This window comes from Crocodylus porosus, unplaced genomic scaffold (genome assembly GCF_001723895.1).
Source record: "Crocodylus porosus isolate Cpor-Errol unplaced genomic scaffold, CroPor_comp1, whole genome shotgun sequence".
Taxonomy (NCBI): domain Eukaryota; kingdom Metazoa; phylum Chordata; order Crocodylia; family Crocodylidae; genus Crocodylus; species Crocodylus porosus.
The window spans coordinates 7,378,636-7,398,681 of NW_017728911.1; the positions used below are offsets into that span (position 1 = coordinate 7,378,636).

General features: G+C 41.2%; 1 protein-coding gene across 1 annotated transcript in view; it reads left to right on the plus strand.

The window, feature by feature from the left end:
- CHRNB4 (cholinergic receptor nicotinic beta 4 subunit) overlaps positions 1 to 18,187 on the plus strand; it is a 24,639-nt gene extending 6,452 nt beyond the window's left edge. Inside the window, exons 2-6 of the mRNA XM_019533370.1 lie at positions 4,226 to 4,371; positions 7,928 to 7,972; positions 8,089 to 8,198; positions 12,183 to 13,155; positions 17,391 to 18,187. Of these exons, the coding sequence (XP_019388915.1) occupies positions 4,226 to 4,371; positions 7,928 to 7,972; positions 8,089 to 8,198; positions 12,183 to 13,155; positions 17,391 to 17,531 (1,415 nt within the window). The 3' untranslated portion in view covers positions 17,532 to 18,187. The remainder of the gene's footprint in view (positions 1 to 4,225; positions 4,372 to 7,927; positions 7,973 to 8,088; positions 8,199 to 12,182; positions 13,156 to 17,390) is intronic.
- The last annotated feature ends 1,859 nt before the right edge of the window (positions 18,188 to 20,046 follow it).

Here is a 20,046-nt window from a genome sequence, read left to right on the forward strand (position 1 = left end):
CTGGTCAAGCTCAGGACTTTGAGTGGGAGGTCTGTAGTAGACTCCCACCGTTGTGTCCCCTGTGCCGTATTCCCCACGAATTTTTACCCAGAGGGTCTCTAGCTGTCCATGCTGGTCGCCAACATATGATATGTCTTTACAATGGAATGATACAGCCATAATTCCTTATGCTTCTCCTTCCTTCACAGGAGAAAGGAAAAGCAGTGGAAGATCCATACTTTCTAGAGAAGAACAATTTCACACCTCATCACTGTAAACCTGACGGTTGGCACAACAGGCGCTGGAGTGATGGCTGGATGACGTGCCGTGTGTCAATTATTTTTATCGTAGGTTTTCCACCAAACATTTTGGGAGACTAGAGAGTGGTTGCCTTCAGTTGCGCCAGTGCTTTAACTGAGCCTGAGACAAGGAGGAACAAACTCCCAGCTCAAAATGTTATCATTTACATTAGTTTTGACTGGAAAAGTTTTAAACTCTGTTATCCTCATATTATGAATTCCTGTGGAAATGAATATTGTGAGAGAGAGAAAATAAATACATTTTCCTACCTGATTGCTGCTTCTTTGTAAGTCCTTGCCATGAACAAATCCATCACACCTGGGAGCCTTTCAGCTCTAGAGAGCACAGAACATACCTTGAGTAATCAATTTAACAAAGAATCCTTTGAGGAGGTCAGGCCTTTCTAGGTTTTAATCAAGCAAGAGGTTAAATTATACAGTGTTTTCAGGGAAATCTCTTGTTTGCAAAGTCAATCCTAAAGGAGCCTGCCTACAGAGAGGGAAGTGCTAGCAAATGTGTTGGGTGTCATTCTCATTTCAGAACCCTCTGCTCAATAAAAATATTACCAGAAAGAATATACTGTCAACACCTACATTTGGGGGCTCACATGCTCTTTAGTACTAAGCTCTAGGACACTGACAGATGTGCAGCTCCCTGCTCTAACTCATGTTCACAGAAAGCACTGTTTGTTCAGTTGGTGGGATTGTTTTAACTCATGGTGTTGGGTGCAGGGGCTGGGGAGGTGAACTGAGCTCCACTTTGGAGCTGATCCAGGAGGAGCTGCTTGTCTGCAACCTCTCTCCCCTAGCACCTCAGCACCACCTCAGCTCCAGTGCTGTCTGTAGGATGGGAGGGGGGAGAAAGGAGTGGAGGGAACTCTACCCTGGGGTTTTCCCAGCCTGAGCTGGAGTGGGTGGGGTGGGTGGATTGGAGCTTCCCCCCACCCTCAAGGTGGGGGGGGTCCAGTCCACTTAGCCACCCCAGATCAGGCTGAACAAGCCCCAGCCAGTAGCTACTTCCCTGTCCCTTCCTGTAGATAGCACAGGGGGCAAGGCTGGGTTGCACCAACCCTGCCCCTATTAGGGTAGGGACAGACAAAAGTTAAATGAAGGTGCACCACTTTGAACACCTTCAGCTGAACCCTCATTACATGAGCATTAATGTGTCACATGACAAGGCACTTTTAAAGCACTCTACAACTGTTCACTTCTGTCAGGGCATGGATGTAAAGCACTTCCAAGGGACTAATAGCAGGACAGATATCAGTTCTGTCAGCATCTCTAGTGTCCAATTTAAGTGATAATTTCAGGATCCAAATGTAAACTGGTATTCCTAATTTAAATGGCCACATTTTCGTCTCATTTACAGCATAAGCGGTGGGGGGAAATATTATTTGGGGGGGGCTGAGCTCTGTCTGACCCCCGCTCCTCCCTCCTGCAGGACTGTTGTGGGGCTGGCATGTGCTGGTGCTGTACACAATGGCAGAGGAGTGGCTGCATGCCAAGCAGCGACAGATGCAGTGGGATGGCAGTGCTGTGGTGCTGCTGCTGTTGCTGGCCACTGCAAAAAGTCTGGGGGGGCTAAGCCCCTTTAGCCCCAGCCTTCTACTGCCTATGCTTTACAGTACTAGAAATACACTATCTTCTAAGGAGTAACAAGGTAATTCTGCTATTCTTCCTCTCCTTAAATTCAGAGAAGACTTTCTTTTTTCTTAGAACCCTGTAAAAGAGTCCTTTTTGTTGGACAAAACAAAAAAAAACATATATTTTTAAAATCTCATGGAAAGTACAATGTAGCCTATCTGAACATTTCTGGCTATACCAACAGCTGCTGGAGAACTGCAGTGCTTGAGACTACAAAGCCACTGTAGGCTGAAAGGATATTGTGCATCACTCTACCATAGCCCATCAGGCTGGTAAAACAGGCTCCCAGTCATGGAAAGAACACTACCCTGAAAAAAGATTATTTTCCTTCTTGGGGTCATACCAATCTGTCTAGGAAGGATAATGTTTTTTGCTGAAAAAAAAGTGAGTGCAGAATGTGACATTTCTTCTCCTTTCTCTGTCATGAAATTTTACAAAAATCTCTGCACAGTTAAAAATGTACAGTGTGAAAACTTGGCATTTGTTCAGCTTTCTCTCTTCTAACATAGCACAAGCAACTTAGCAATTGTTTAATCTTTATTCATGGAAAATGTCAGCAAGTTTACTGAAAATGAGAGGCTCTGTAAGTATATGTTGAAGTGTGAAGTACATGGGATGCACTGTACAAATTATGTTGTCAATACCATGCTATATATACTGGTTCATTATAGAAATCGAGAAAACCTAGCATTTACCTTACCTCTTCCTCAAAATCTGAACAGCACCTTCACAAAAGTGAGAAAGTTTGGTTGTCTGGCTCCTACTTTTTGGTTTCAATGAGAGCAGAAGAAACAAGATTTTTAAAGCTTTATAAAACCCAGATATAGAAAGCTCATGAAGATATATGTTCCCAAGAGCTCTCTAGCTTAATTCAGATTCAGGCCAGGTATCAATTCAGAGATTCATAGAAACCTTTGGAAGTTTGTGTGATACAAATAGTTTATGTCTGCCCATTACTGGGTCTTACGGGTAGACAACTATGTATAAAGCCACGTTGACTTAGCACACCCCAAATGTAAAATACCTGTAACACCTACATTTCTTACTTCATATAACTGCTTTGCAATGACTAGGATTTATGAGTATTGGGGAGATGAGCATAAAGGGGTTAAGTGGAGAAAATGTTACCTACATTCAGAGCTGCCTCATTTGGAAGAGGAAAACATATTACTGCTATTTCTCTCTCCAGAATCTGTTCCCATTCACATCAATGTCAGTCTAGAGTAACTCCTTTTACATTGGTCAATGGGATCTCACCAAGTTAGAGCAAATACTTTATATTTGCTGTTATTAGCCAGGCATGGAATTTGTACCTAATGTGAATTTCCTATCTCCTGTAAAGGAAGTTTATTCTTGAGGGGAAGCACTGGCATCTCTGAACATTTAGGACCAAATCTGTTCTAAGTTACTTCAATGGAGTCATTATATTTATTATAGATATACAATAGAGTAACTTAGACAAACAAAATTTACCCTTTAATTTTCTATAATGTAATCAACAATAGTTTGCAAAAGGCAGTGGGAGAGACTTGAACAACACAAGCAGGAGTAAAATGATAGGTGGTTCTGTGCCTAAAACTATTTCGCTTGGTGAGAAATGATCTGTGTTCCTTGATAACCTGGGATACATCAGACACTATATTGGTGAGTCACATAAATCCTCAAACTTAAATGTTAACAGTGTGATTAGTCCATAACTCTCAGCTGTTGTTTCCAGAAGGGCTCCATTTGAATTTGTGCCTCCAGTAAAACACTTGGAAATTGTGTTGGCTGTGAGCAAGTTCTCTATTTAAAAAAAAATCTTTCACAATTTATTCCCAGGCCTCCCCCTTCACAGATCAGACTGTATTTTTATTATTATACAAGTGCTTAGAATTCTTCTTTCAGCTGCCATGACAAGGTAAGAAGATTTTCAAAGACACAAATGGAAGGTAAGCACCTGCTTTCCTTTTGAATCTTTGAAAATCTACTTCTAAGTCTGCTTCCAGTTTCTAGTTTATACCACACCACCTGGAGTGCCTCTTCACTTTGATACAGCACTAAAAAAGAAAGGGTTTCTGGTTTCAGTGTGAAAAACAGAAGGCTAATATACTTTGATTTATACCCCAACTTGAGCCAGAGGAAATTTCACACAAAAGGTGCACAATAAGCCAACATCCCTTTTGCTTTACATTAAACATTAGGGTCCTTCAAAAATCAAGGGTCCTCATTATTTCATCTGAATAGGATTTCTGTGTTGCCATGCTCCCAGCATAATCTAATTCCATCCCAATTCTGTGGTCTTGTTCTGTTTTGTTTTACAGGAAGCAAGGCAGCAGATGCTGAAGAGAAGCTAATGAACCACCTATTAAGCTCTGAGAGGTATAATAAGCTAATTCGTCCAGCAATCAACTCCTCCCAGTTGGTATCTATACAGCTACAAGTTTCTTTGGCACAGCTAATCAGTGTGGTAAGTTTAAATAAGCTGCACATTTTCATATTTTATTATTGTTACACAACACTGTGTAAACAATATATATATTCTTAGTACCACTGGGCCTCTAGATACATAATAATTATCAATGGTCAGAACACATATGTGTTTTAGGCTAGGTACAGATATTCAAAAAGCCCAAGGGAGAATTAATCTAAGTTATGCTGTCTACTGTACATGGCATAGTTTAGATCAGTAATGAACCGAACACACATTTGTTCTTTGTGAGGGGGGAAGGGGGAGGGAGAAAATCTTAGACTGGGTTCTGCCATTTTTAAACCAGTCTGTGTGTGCTGATCTTCTGTTCTGTTCTGAGTATAGACCAGTTTCTGTTCACTTATCTCAGTACAAGTGTAATGTCTGTACCTAGCCTTAATGCCTACTCTTGCATCAGTCAATATTTGGACTATATCACTATAACCTTCAATCAGACAAAAGGAGATTTATTGATGGCTAAATTTTAAAATACAAAAAAACCCCCCAAAAGCCCAATCCCCAGCTGATTATAGTTATTAGAATTTCACTGACTTGAGAAAAGCTGCACTAATTTACACCAGAGGAGAATTTTCATAGAATGCATAAATAATGGTGAATCACATTTCTGTTTACAGTCAGAAAATAAGACTGAATAGTCTGAGTATCAGAGAGCCAACCAAATGCTCCAAGTCTTGCTGTGGTCCAGGATGAATCACTTAGGTCTATATCAATCCCTATTTCAGATAGTGTATACTTCCTCAAACATCTCCAGATTGCATTTAGGCCTGCTCCTTTCTTATCCTACTCCTTTAGGCATAGCCTAATTTAAAACAAAAGAGAAATGATTGTCGGTAAACCTGAGCTAGGTAATACATTGGAACATGCTAGCCTGAACACTCTACAGACACTTGTTCCTCGAACCCAGTAAGGCAAACTACAAGCACAAGAGTGTCCAGAGTAGTATGTACATTAGCTGATTCAAATCAATTCACAATGATTTACCTGAAGTTAAAAAGCTTTTTGTGTACATTAACCCTAAGGCCACATTTACACTGTTAAAATGTTAAAATTCTGATGCAAAGAAGCCAGGTGTAGATTAAGCCTGTGTTCAGCAATTGAGACAAACCCTAAAGGGAGAGCCTAGCATTTCCTTTGACCTGTTAACACATTAAAACATGCTTTTTTTCTCAATATAGGGCTGGTCTTAGGGAACAGAGCAGAGGGAGGATCTGCTACTGCTCATAGGTAGACTTCACGAAAGAACAAGTAGGGAACTATTTAGAAAAGCTGGACAAAGACAAGTCCATGGGGCCGGATGGGCAGAATTTGGCTGATGAGATTGCAGAGCCATCGGCCATCATCTTTGAAAACTCATAGCTATCAGGAGAGGTCCCAGATGATTGGAAAAGGGCAAACATACTGCCCATATTTAAGAAAGGGAAAACGGAGGATCCAGGCTCACCTCACCTCATCCAGTCAGCCTCACCTCATCTAGCATCTCCCTATAGAAAAGATCTTGGTGAAATGAGAGAACACTAGACAAACTGACTAATGCAGCACCAACTCTGGCTCAGGGCAAGGGAAAGGGGTAGGCTGATTTCCCAGCTGCATGATAAAGAGATGATAAAAGGAAGATTGAATAAGAAAAACAAGGAAATTATGATGTTTAATGTATGCTTATATGAATTCTAGGAATTTGCATAATATAGCCAGTTTGTAGAGATAAATAGAACAACTACTGAGACAAGTCCCACACCAGGACTATGTCCGGGAACTTAAAATCCACTTGGCAATATTTATAAGAATAATATTATGCATCTCAATTTGTTTAGTTTATCTTTATATTTTTTGACTTTCACAGGCATCTTATCTCAAAAGCAGCTCTGCTTTCTGCAGTTGCCCTGCAGGTCTCTGGCAACATCTAAGGATAATGCAATTTCCTTTCTGTCCCTCTGTTCCATGCAGACTTTTTTTACCCTAGCTGCCAAGCCAACTCACAAGATGACAATCAATGCAATTTGAGAGATATCATTCCAAAGTAGCCAGCTTGATTTGCAAAGGATACTCCCCTATTTCTAAAAGGTTAGAGCTGGCCCAAGCTACCGAGCTATGAAGACCTCTGTTTATGTACCAGACAGGTAGCTGACACAGGAAGGCAAGCTTCCACTAATGAGCCTCAACCCACATGGAAGAATCCTTTCTAGAAGTAAGATACCCAGCAAGATTTCATGTCCATTAGAGCTCTGCCTTCTTGTTGAGACTGCCCTCCACAGGGTACATTACAGCCATGTACTGGCTTTAAAGAACCATACTGAGACTTATTTTAGACAGCACAGCATCATCAACTATTAGTCACTATTTACTTGGGCTGGATTTGAGCCAGCAAATGAGGAGTATAAGAATCTATAATCCAAAGACAGCCTCCTGCATGTTCATTTTTGTTACTCTTTACTGCTTGGAATATCTTTCAGTTTGGAAATAGAATTTTACATCTAAAAATGTCTTGATTTTTCCATTTGGTGAATATTGCTTTCTGTTTCAGACAATTATCCCCATAAACATCATATTAACCAAACAAATAGTGCCATTTTGTTACCTGTCCTTGTGGTGTACAAGCATCACTAATAAGACCCTCAGAAATGAGCTCTGGCACCCAGATCTGGTATTTAATTGTGTCTGATAAGCCAAAAGCAGGTCTCATATTTTTTTGTCCCTGGCTATGCAAATTTGGTGACTATTTAAAAAAAATCAGCAAAGGAATGATAGATTTTCAAGAGTTCTTTAGAATCTGGATGTTACTTCACATCATTTTTGTATAGGAGAATATTTAGGGGGTCAGCTATTGGATAGTGATTATACCTTGGTGGTTTTGCACAGACTTCAGTATTCCAAAAGGGTCATTCTGGTCTTCCCTCAGGCTTCTTATTTTTTCCATCAGCCATATAGTTAAGGTTGTTGTTGTTTCTGGATCATCAGGGCAGGTATTTTTTTACATTGTTGAAATAATGCAATAATTGGTTTTGCTGCTAAGTTTTTTTCTAGGTCTCATGAATATGCCAGAGTTTATAAGACATCAGGACTCCAACTTTAATACAAATCATTTTGTATAACTTACACATCCTCCATCAATCTTATTTCAACTGCAAATGTTACCAGCTATTACTTTATTCTTCTACCAAATTGTTGATAGAAATATTGAACAATATAGGGCTACAAACAGATCCCTGCAGGAGCCCACCAGAACCACCCACAAAGGATGATGATGATTCCCCATTTATAATTTTACATGTTTGAAAGGAACTGTATAATGCTCTGAAACACCAGGTCACATTTTATGTAATTATTATAATACAGTGACAGAGTTGTACATCGTAATGATATATACCAGTAGACACAGAAAGATTTCTACACATATAAAAGGTTGGATTAGCATATGTATTAAATCAATTTAAGCTCCCAGGAGTTAGAACTAGTCTTGAAAGCCTAACGAATACATCTGAATAATAAGAGTAACTTTTATACTGAAGCCTTTATAAATTATTTTCTTTGTCTTTAGAATGAACGTGAACAGATCATGACCACAAATGTCTGGCTGAACCAGGTAACCTTCCCAAAGCAATGCTACCTCAATCTGTTAACATGCTGTTTTCTTGCTACCAGTAGGTCCCAACTGGCAGAAAAATAATTGAGTTCACCACTGTGTGATTCTTTCTTTAGGAATGGACTGACTATCGTTTGGCATGGACACCTTCTGACTACGAAGGCATAAATAAGCTAAGGATACCTGCTAAACATATTTGGCTGCCAGACATTGTACTTTATAATAAGTAAGTCTTGATTTAATATATATGTATATCTATACAGCTGCAGAGACATTCAGCAGACACAAGGTCTATTGCCTTAATAAGAAAAGCATTGAGCTCTATACCTCTGCAGAGAAAAAACACTTACGATAAGCTTTGCAAGATATTTAAATTAATATTTTATATGGTTAAAATGAAAACTCTTCAAGAAAAATATGTATTCATGACACCTTGGATTACAGTGGACGTAACCTTATAGTTGAACAAATCTGTGATTAAAAATCTAACTAGCATTCTAGAACAGGAAACTTCTTATGGCAATGGTTTTGAAATCTGAGATGTCTCAGAATTAAAATGTAGACTGCTTAATTTTGCTACTCCTGAAATCAGTTAACAAGACCTCCACTGGCTTTTAGCAGAGCAGAATCATACCTCAGATGTTCAAATAATACACAGTGGTGAGTCTCAAAGCACAAGGGAATGCAGTGAGGAAAAAATTTAAATCTGTGAACATTTATTTCAAATGTTCATTTTGAAGTTTTGTGAAGCAGTTAAAGTGCATTTGATGCTCAAGGTTATAAAATAAACACGTGTAACAGCATGAGAAGAGCATGAAATGGAAATGCAGGCACAGTCATGCATGAATAGCGAAAAAAATCTCTTGCTCAGAGAGGACAAAATGACTGGATCTGAACAGATATTTAGCCTAAAACAACAGAACTTAATACATTTAGTCTTGAAAAAAAACAAAAGAAACCTTGCATTTCATGTTTTTCCCTGTTTCTACTCCCCAAAAGCCTTCTGTGAGGTGGATTTTAGTTGTTTTGTTGGGAAGATGGGTTTTTACATGATAAAGGTCTCAACTAAGCCAGAAACAATGTTGTTAAAGGCTACCATATGTTATAGTTAGCCACTTCAGCACCTGGCAAGGCCTTAGGCAAACTGTATAAAATATTCCTTCTGAAGATTGAGAGGGCAGACAATTAATTGCTCCAAGCAGCAAGTCAGCCAATAACAACGAAACATTGTGGCACAGCTTATGGTCCTGGAGTGACTCAACAGATCAAGGAAAAAAAACCCAAGCACAAATAGTGCATCTGATAAGTGTGAGATGGGAAAGCACATGGCCCTGAAGCAGAAAAGCTTTCATCTGTTATTTATATTACATTTGTACCTCAAGGCCCAACTTAGACTGGAAACCTATTTTGGTATGAGACAGACACTGCCACAAAGAGCCACCCATCTAAACAAAGAACACAGTTGGAAAAGGAAAACGGACATACGTGACGTAGGCCTGGCCTAGGTCACACAGCAGGTCAGTGGCAGAGCTAGGAGTACAACCATGGTCTCCTAAGTTCAAGAGCCTTTCCCCACAGGCTTATTAACTATGTGGCCAACATGGAGAAGAAAAAGACCATTTGAATTATATAAAGGGTTTCTATAGTGATGAATATTGGTTGATTGGCAGTATGTTGAAGACCCCTATACTTATATGCTGCTACTTGTAATCCACCCAAGTTTAGTGGTATTGAGACAGAGATGTTTGGATCTGGCTGTGGTTTAGTTATCTATCTGAAAAAGTTTTCATTATTTTAGTTCACATCTTCTATCTGGGGTTGTTAGTCTGTCACTTTTCAGATATAATTGATTGGCAGTTAATAAATGGGCACTCACAGCATAGATGCACAGAGCCAGGGCTATTATTTAAAACTGAGAAGAAACCTGAGAACTTCTTCAAAGTGTTTTTATCAGTAGAAGGAATCCATTATGCATATATGTAAACATCACAGGGCAAATATTCTGCTCACTTATACCCATGATGATATTATCTGAGGCTATGTACAGACATCCGGGGAGGTTAGGGGAAGGATAGATCAAGTTAAAAATGGCTACCTGATCTAAGGTAAGTCAGGATGGGGATGGGGACTAGCAGGGGTGAGAGCTTGGAGGGATCAGGGGGTCCATGGGAGAGATCGGGGAGCAAGTGGTGTCCACAGAGGGATTGGGAGTGGCAGGGCGGGGCACGGTAGAGGCTGGGAGGGTTTGACAGGATCAGAAAGGCTCATGGAGTCCATGGGGAGGCTGGGGGAGGTTTGGAGGGGCTCTCCCCCCTTGGAATAGGGGCTATTTTGCCCTCTGATCTTGACATGCCTAGACTAACAACCCTCCCAAAAAAAACAACCACCCATCCCTCCTCCCACACCCACCCCAACTTACTTCCTCAGCTTCTGGCATTCGACAAATGCTGGTAAAACCAGCATCGGAAGTGGCTTGCAGGATGAGGGGTTTGCCTGGCTGGGGGTGGGGAGGTTGTCCATTTGGGGCGGCACCAATGACTGGATTTTCCCAGCACCAGTACAGAGGGCCATTCTGAATTAATATCTTACATTTTTTATGTGGTCTAACCTCCTCAAACATCTGTATGCACCCTGAAAGTTCTTGTGATGAGATATCGCCTTTAAATAATATATAAATTTTATTATGGTCCTTATTTAAACATTAAAAAAGAGGAAAACTATACAAAAGTAAAGAGCATAGTAGTCCAGACATGTTCTCTTCCATTTTTGCTCTATTCTAACTCTAAAAAATGGCTAACCTGGCTTTATTAAAAGTTACTTACTCAAGATGTTGTTCATGTGCTTCTTTTTTATTAAAAACTAAGGTGATAAATAGTTGTTCCTTCTAGTCTGACAGTGTCCTCAATAGCAGCATTAGTCAAATATAGAAGTAAATACTATTTAAGGTAGTATTGCCTTAAGGATAACCCCAGGTAACCTGTCTGCATTTTACCATCTATATTCTTCTATCATCAATTCAACATTCCCCCTTTACCACCACCCCCCAATCTGCCTCACACCCATTGTCCTCCACCCCACTGATCCTCACTGCCACATATTTGCATTTTCACAGACCTGCATTTTGGCTTCTATTCTACCCAAGAGAGCACACAATTCACCAGTCTCTCCCTACACCTGAAGAAGGGTGTTTGCGCCCAAAAGCTTGCCAAGAACAATTTTCCCCAGCTATTTAGTTGGTCTAATAAAAGATATCACGTCTACCCAAAGAACCCTGCCTGCCTTAAGAAGGGACACAATTAAGCAAAATAAATTAAGGTTTAGTGAAAGAGACTGTTAAAATAACTCTATTAAGATAATTACACTTTCAAGAATATTTATTTGCATGCCCTATTACACTGCTATCTCTACACAAATAATAAGCTAAGCAGTACTCAAGCTGTAAAGGGAAGGCTGACTGCTTTAAGAAATGGGGGTCAATTGGTCAGTTAGCAAGATTCTTTTCAGTAAACCAGCAACCCACCAAGAGGGAGGAAGACAGTATTTTTTAGGAAGTTCAGTCTTTTAACTAAGACACAAACCCAAGGCCATTTGTGGGCACTAAAAATCCTGTGGCATTTTTTTTTAAGAGGAGGAGCAATAAACACAGCATCCTGACTAAATTATAAGTCATGTAATTACTTTTCTTTGCCTACATTCTCTCTCTATTTTCAACTAAGCATAAAATTCATTTTCATTTCCTGATTTAAAACCTTTAGTAGTGTTGTTGGGAGCCATTAAGTAATGGCTGTGTTCCAAACCAACGACAGCTGCATTTCAGCAATGGCTGATTTCATCTTTGCTAGCCGTTAGCGATATAGTAGTGCTCAGGTAAATTAATTAATGTTTGAAAAGTGCTCTGTGCTCACGGATGAAACAAGCTACAGATGTGCAAATTCACTGATAATTGTTAACATTATTACTTATACCTAAATATTGGAGAAAATATTAATACTTTAGGTTAAGAAAATGTATTAAAATTTACTTGTCAGGTTTTAAGGAGTTAGAAACAGTTACATTTCAGTCACCATTGGACTATAAAAACTTTTGTAGTATTTGTGCCATGATTTTGGATTTAGTAGAGGGGCTGAGAATCCAAGAGATTGTCTTTCTCCGAGTTTTGAACCCAGATTCTATGCAGTTTCTTTCTTCTTTTCCCTTCCCATTTCTACAGTGCGGATGGCACATATGAAGTCTCCCTGTATACAAATGCAATTGTATGGAGCAATGGAAGCATTTTCTGGTTGCCACCAGCCATCTACAAGAGTGCCTGCAAGATTGAGGTGAAGCATTTTCCATTTGATCAACAAAATTGCACATTAAAATTCCGGTCTTGGACATATGATCACACAGAGATTGATATGGTACTTAAAACGTCCATGGCAAGCATGGATGACTTTACACCCAGTGGAGAGTGGGACATTATAGCACTCCCCGGAAGAAGAACTGTAAACCCCTTGGATCCAAATTATGTTGATGTGACATATGATTTTATTATTAAAAGAAAACCTCTTTTTTATACCATCAACCTTATCATTCCCTGTGTGCTAATTACATCCTTGGCCATCCTGGTGTTCTACTTGCCTTCTGACTGCGGTGAAAAGATGACCTTATGCATATCTGTACTGCTTGCTTTGACTGTGTTCTTACTGCTGATCTCCAAAATTGTCCCTCCAACATCACTGGATGTTCCATTGATTGGAAAGTATCTGATGTTTACAATGGTACTAGTGACATTCTCAATAGTTACCAGTGTCTGCGTACTAAATGTCCATCACAGATCTCCCAGTACTCACACTATGCCTCCATGGGTTAAGCTGATTTTCCTTGAGAGACTTCCAACATATCTGTTCATGAGGCGCCCAGAGAATAATTCGGCAAGGCAAAGGTTATGCAATCGCAGAAAGACTAGATCTGAGAACCTGTGCGCTGATCCAGCTGACCTGTATAAGAGCTCCACCTATTTTGTGAACATTGCCTCTGCCAAAAAGTATGATCTGAAATTGACAGAGAATCCTGATAACACCAGTAGCCATCGAGATTTCAGATTGCGATCTTCAACAAAGTTTTCTCCTGAAGTCCAAGAAGCAATTGATGGGGTCAGTTTTATAGCAGACCACATGAAAAGTGATGACAATGACCAGAGTGTAAGTAAAAGGAGAAATAATTCAATTTTTCCAAGGTTATGTTTTACTTGATGTTGTACAAGAAAAGGAAAGAAGTATCCATCCAACCAACCTTAATTTTAAGGCTCCCCAAAGAGGTAGTAGAATCTCCATCCTTGGAGGTCTAAGACCCAGCTAGACAAAGCCTTGGATAGGATTATCTAGTTGGGGATGGTCCTAGTTTAAGCAGAGGGTTGAACTAGATGACCTCCTAAGGTCCCTTCCAACCCTAATTTTCTATTATTCTTACACACACACACACACACACACACACACACACACTAGCAAATTGCCTGTCAAAAAAGATGGTGGGGAGCAGCAGGGACAGAGCCCAGAGAAATGCCAGCCTACCACAGAGCAATCAGCATCTTGGCTCAGCGCTCCTAAAGCTTGCTGACCCATCCAACCCTAATTTTCTATCTTACACACACACACACACACACACACACACACACACTAGCAAATTGCCTGTCAAAAAAGATGGTGGGGAGCAGCAGGGACAGAGCCCAGTGTTCAGCTCTGCAGCCCTACTCCTCCCGTGTTCATCTGGCTCCTCCCCCTTCAGGCCTGACCCTGTTCCTCCCTTTCCCCCTCCCTGCAGTGGGCCTGACCTCATTTCCCCCCCTGCCCACCACTGCTGCAGGTCTAAACCTGTTCTGCCACCCTGCCACTGCTCCAACCCCATTCCCTGCCACCACTGCCTCCTCCCCCGGTCCCCTCTGTCCCTGCCATCTTGGCAGCGCTCCTCCACACAGCCTCCTGCTGGCTGAAACACCCTTGGAACACTTTGATTGGCTGCTGAGACAGCCAATCAGAGTGCAAATAAAGCATTATGGACAGACAGACTAAGGCTTTATATATATTATGGGTGTACCAAACTTCAGTAGCCAATTTGATTAGGAGGAGATTCGGCCTGATTCAGAGACCAAATCTCCAAATCCAAATCAAATCAGGAGACCAATTAAAAGCTTCAAATCAATCTGAAGCATCCGAATAGATTCGGAAAAGATTCAGAAAAGGTTTGGCAATTTGGCCACAGGCTAAACAGGCAGCTGACACAGCTGCCCAAGCTGGAGGGAAGGGGCACCGGGCTGGGAGGGATTGGGGCTGAGGCTGGGACAAGCTGCATAGCGAGGGCAGGGGGCACAGGACTCGAGGAGGGGAGCGAGGGATGCAGGCACGGCAGCACTCGGAGCGGGGACCTGGGGTGGGGTGGCAGCATCTGGGTGCAGCTCGCTGCAGGTGAAAGGAGGCAAGCAGCAGCAGGGCATAACCACCACTCCCACAGCTTCTGCACCTGCATGGCACCCCACCCCTGGCAAGCGGCAGCAGCACCCACACCCCTGTGCTGGCTAGCAAGTGGCAGCAGGGTAGAGTCTCCACTCCCAGCACTGATGTGGGTGTGGCAGCACTGGTTTGCCCCCTTCCGCCTGGAGTCAGCCACACGCATCCCAGCTCCTCTCTGCCCCAGCTGGGCAAGTGGCAGCAGGGCAGAGCCCCCGCTCTGAGCGCTGCCGTGCCTGAATCCTATGCCTCTCACCCCCCTCCCCAAGTAATGTGCCCCCCCCACCCTAGACGGGTGGTTTGTTCCAGCCCCACTCCCTCTCTCCCTTCCCACACCCTTTCCCTCCTCCCTCCCCCAACCCTAACAGACTTACCAGCTGGAGGCAGCCATGTCAGCTGTATGTTTAGTCTATGGCCAAATCTCTGAAACGGTCCTAAATCTTTTGGATCTGATTCAGCTGAATCGAATCAGGACAGTGATTTAAATCTCTAAATTGAATCACTGTCCTCCGAATCGGCTGAATCTGAAGTGAATACTTGCCACTTCACACAGACCTTTTATGTAATCTATTTATTTATTCATTAGTTTCCCATAAGTTATCACTGGGTGCATCTACACAAGATGCCTTACTGTGCAGCAGACTAATTTGCTGCATAGTAAAGCATTATTATCTACACATGCATAGCAATTAGGGCTCAATAGACTAATTTACTGTGCTGCAGATACAAGTGATATACAGCAGTGCAGTAAATTAGTGTGTTTAAATGCCCATGTACACAGTGACATCAGGATTAGTTTACTCTGTCTCAAATTGAGCCAGAGTAGACTCAGTCGCATGAATTGCACGTGTAGACATGCCCATTGTTTACTAGAAGAAAATTTATAGAAAATGGACTTGTGAATAGTCCTTTGAAAAACAAAATGTGTCCTGAAAAGCAGGGTGCCAGCCAGCCAGGAACCCCATCTCTACAAACAGAGTACATTTATTGCTCAGGGAAAGGGAAAAGAAGCAAAATGTTTTTATATCAGAGATGTGATAGCATGTCCAGCCCTCCAAGTTGTATGCAGCAGGGAGAGTTTTAACATTCAACCTCAGATGGGGGCAGAGAGGCAGGCAGCATATTCAAATGCTTTTTTCCTGTTGATTTTGGCAAGACTATAATGAAACCCACAATAAAGGGAATGTCTGTAACTCAGCCTTGAGCAAAGCATGGCTGGGCCTGGCCAGAGTGAGATTTACCTGAAAGTTAATCTACAAACAGTTTGTGCACTGATTTAACTAAAGGGGGAAAAAAATGACTTGGTTAAATTGCTGCAAACTCCTATGAATACACTGGATGAATAAAGATTGTCCTATATCAATTAGTTCTCCCACTGTGTGAGACACCTATACATCCTGCTGCTAACTGTGACCATTAGACCTTTCTGGCAAGAGTGGGGATGGAATGAAGATCCTCATACTGCAAAAGCTGACACTTATTTCACATGAGATGTAGGTGACATTCCTTAGGCTAGTAGTAAATGCATAGTTGAGCAGTTTTGCTTCCCTCTTATGTCTGCAGACAGACACACCATTCAACTTCATATAAATATTTATGGAATAATGTTTGGCAAAGTCCAAAGGTTCAGTGTTTAATCCAGATATGCACCTATGGCTGAAGAAACCTACCGTGACATCTATACATATTCCCTAGGTGACCTTGCTGTATCCCTACTTCCAATCTAGCCCTAGGTCCTCAATTACTGCTCTGTACTCCTTTCTCCTCTGCTGTTAATCAATCAATTTAGAACTTTTGGAAGCCTGGTTCCTTTTTTAGCTTCAGATCCAAGAACGTCTTCTAGGATCTAGTCCTCCATCTATGTGACTTTTTTGTATTTTTCTACTAAAGTGTTATTGGTTATTGTAAATAAGGAAGATAAGCTGTTAAATCTATGACATCAGAGGTAAGGTTACACAGACTGCAATAAATTTGATATAGATGCAGGCTGTACAGTGCTGAAAAAGCAAAAGACAGGAAGTCTTGCAAGAGCTAGCACTGTATATTAAAGGATTTACAAAACCTGTTTCATTTGAGACTAAAGAGAAATTGTCATGGGTATTTGAAAGCTAGAAATTAATGTAGTGCCTTTTGCACATAGGGCATCTGAAATTAGGCAAAAAGCTCAGCTACATATCATTGTTTTCTACGTTCTGAATTATAATCTCTGGTTTTTTATTACTGTGACTGTCAGATAACTGTTCGCATACCTACACTGTATGGCTAAAATGGACATGTACTACAGGGAAAACACACATAAATGGGATAGTACAAGGAATAAGATAACTGGGAAGTACTTGTAAGGCTATCAAGAGGAAGATGTTCTATGTTTAATTCAAGTCAGTTACACAGGAAAAAACTGTGTATAATATACAGGGGAAGCGTGTGTGTGTGCATGCCTGCAATTTAAGAGATGTATGTAGGGACTGACCCTAAATTGACACAGATATGAAAACAATAATTGTTTTCCACTTTACTAAAATCAAAGCATACTGAGAATCAAGATCAGCTGCAGTGCTCTATTCATAATGGGGATGGACGATATTTACCACACTTAAACTGATATAACAATATCACCAAATTAAAATTCACAAACAAGAATTTACCTGACTAGATTATACCATAGGTCCATCAGACTAGCACCATGCATTTAGCTGCAGCCAGTGCTTGATGCATCAGAGGAAGCTGAAAAATATTTCCAGGCCCTTCTACAACTGTCCAGACAGTACAGAGAAAATTCCTTCCTGGCCTGTGAAATGATTGTCTTGAAACCTGCCCTTGAGATTGGTATCCTCTTTTTTTCGCACACAAATAGCAAAGATTAAGTAGCAGCAAGAGAGAGGGAATTGAATATGACAAATTGCTAATTATCTTTAATTGGCTTTTTCTTCCAGGTCATTGAAGATTGGAAATATGTTGCCATGGTAGTGGACAGACTGTTTCTTTGGATATTTGTCTTTGTTTGTGTCCTGGGGACTGTTGGATTATTTCTCCAGCCACTTTTTCAAAACCACTCTGTTGCTGGAAACCTGTAATTCGCATTTAAAGTTGTCAAATGCTTACATAGATGCTGGCCCATGCTCTGCTTTCAGTTCTGCATCAAATGAATGGTTCTGGGTTTAACTGAGAAGTAAGACAGCATTTGTCTTGTTGTGTTATAATGATAGAAAATATCCAAAAGACAATTTCTTTTTTAATTTAATTATTCTGGGGCAAAATTGGTGCTCTCAATCTGGTTAAACCCAAGTTTTACTGAGAAAGATGTTAATCTATTCAATCTGAGTTAGGCTACACAGGGATTATTAAAATCATATTGTACTTGGGTCTTTTTGGGAAGGACATTTTCTTTCCATGCAATCCTACAGTTAAAACATTGCACAAGTTCTCATTTCAAGAGAAATGCTTTTACCGTCTTTATTTCCTTTAAATGCATCAAAAGCATTTGTGTCTCATTTTCAGAGAATCTTATGAATGCAGTTATTGAATATTTAACTGCTTTGAATGCAATATTCAAGTTACAACCAAGTAGCATACAGAGCCATAGTCTTGGGGAAACAATCTAATTTCTAATCATGTCACTTCTGCTAAAGGACCCTCACCAGGGCAAACCAATATACAAACACATTTATACACTCTTGTTCATTGGAAAAATAGAAATAAAATGTGAACAAGTCTCCTTTATAAAGCTTTACTCCTAAAATAATCCTGTATTTTACTTCAGTAAAGGGGATTCAATATATAGAATCATAAATCTAAGGGTCAAGAGTGAAGTGTACAAGGAACAGAGATAAGTCAAGAAATAAACTGAACTGCAGATCACATAGGGACTACAATATAAGGTACACATAGCCGAGGGTGCTCACCCCTGGCCCATGGGCCAGATTTGGCCTGTAGAGCCATGTCATCCAGCCTACAGAGCTCCCCACAGATATGAAAATGTGGTGGTGGGGGGAGCAGAGCAACTTTCATTGCCACTCTTCTGCTGCCAAATTTCTGACCTGTGGGAAGCCCCACATGCTGGAAAGCATGGGTCTGCATGCTAGATTGGGTGCATAAGGCCAAAGTGGTATGGGGTCTGGTGGAGGCAAATAGGGCCAATGTGAGGTGGTGTGGGGCCCAGTCCAGCTGCACAGAGCCCAGCCCAGGTTCACAGGCCTGGGCCAAGGTGGCATGGAGCCTGATCCAGCCACACAGAGCCCCAGCTGGGCATTAACCCCAAGATCCAACCTGCTGATGGGCCCAGAGCCACTGATCTGACCCACAGGGCCAAAAGATTGAGTATCACTGCACATAGCCAAGTTAGTTTGGGTGGTAGTAGCCACAATATCATAGAACTCAGCACAGGTTAATCTACCTGGCTTCTCAGGCATATTTTGCAACCTGCATTGAGCTCTCTGCTGCCATTGCTAGACTGATACCAGTACCTGACCGTGCTAACTTAAAAGTAGCTAGGACATGTCTACTCTACAGTCACCGTTAGGAGTCTGACTCTAGCCTGTGGAGAAAGGAGTGGTGTTAAAATGGGGAAGAAACAACCAAGAAAGATCAGTCCTGAGAGATCATCCTGTTTTGTTCGAGAAAGTGATTCTAGTCCATGAGTGTGATTTAAAATATTTTGCTGTCTGATCCTCCAAAAATAGCCTAGAAAGCACATGAACACTTGTATTGTGTTCAAGTCTTAAGCAGTCACAGAGTCAGTGTCCAATTTTTTGGCACAGGCTAGTCCCACCAACTTTGTTATATGCTATGTGTACTCTGAAGCAAGAGAACTGGATTCCTGAGATGGACCAGTCTCAACTCAGTGTAGTGACTTTACTACCATTGAACAACACAGCTGAAGCAAACCATTGAGGTATCTCAGTGCATACAATGGAGAAGCTCAAAAACACCAATTCAGTATGAGGCTTACAATAAAGGTAATTACCTGTTTAGCAAGTCACTGTATGCAGCATTGACTTTATCTTGACTCTATTTCTATGTCAAAACATACCAAAGAACCTATTACAAGGGGGACCCTGCAACTGGCATCCAGAAGCAGGAAAGAAGTGTTTATTTTTGTGTATTGTTTATTTTGCAGTATTTATGTTTGTTTGTTTATTTTTATTTATGTTTAGCCTGAAGTGATCCTCAGTCAGCTTATGCCCATTATTTCTTGCCCTCCCCTGGGGGGCCTTGGTGAACAGATGGTCCCCTGGCTCTGATGTATATCCTTGATATACTTACAGGCTGCCACCAAGTCCCCTCTGAGTCTTCTCTTGTCCAGGCTGATCAGTCCCAAGTCTTTCAGTCTCTCCTCGTATGACCTGGTATGTAGGTCTCTAATCAGGTGCATGGCTCTCCTTTGGACTCTCTTGAGCTTCTCCAGATCCTTCCTAAAGCACAGCGCCCAGAACTGGATGCAGAACTCCAGCTGTGGTCTCACCAATGCCAAGTAGAGAGGGAGGATGACATCCTTAGTCTTGCTTGAGATGCCTTGGTAAATGCATGCCAGTGTTTCATAGTTTCATAGTTTCTAGGGTCGGAAGGGACCTGAGCAGATCATCTAGTCCG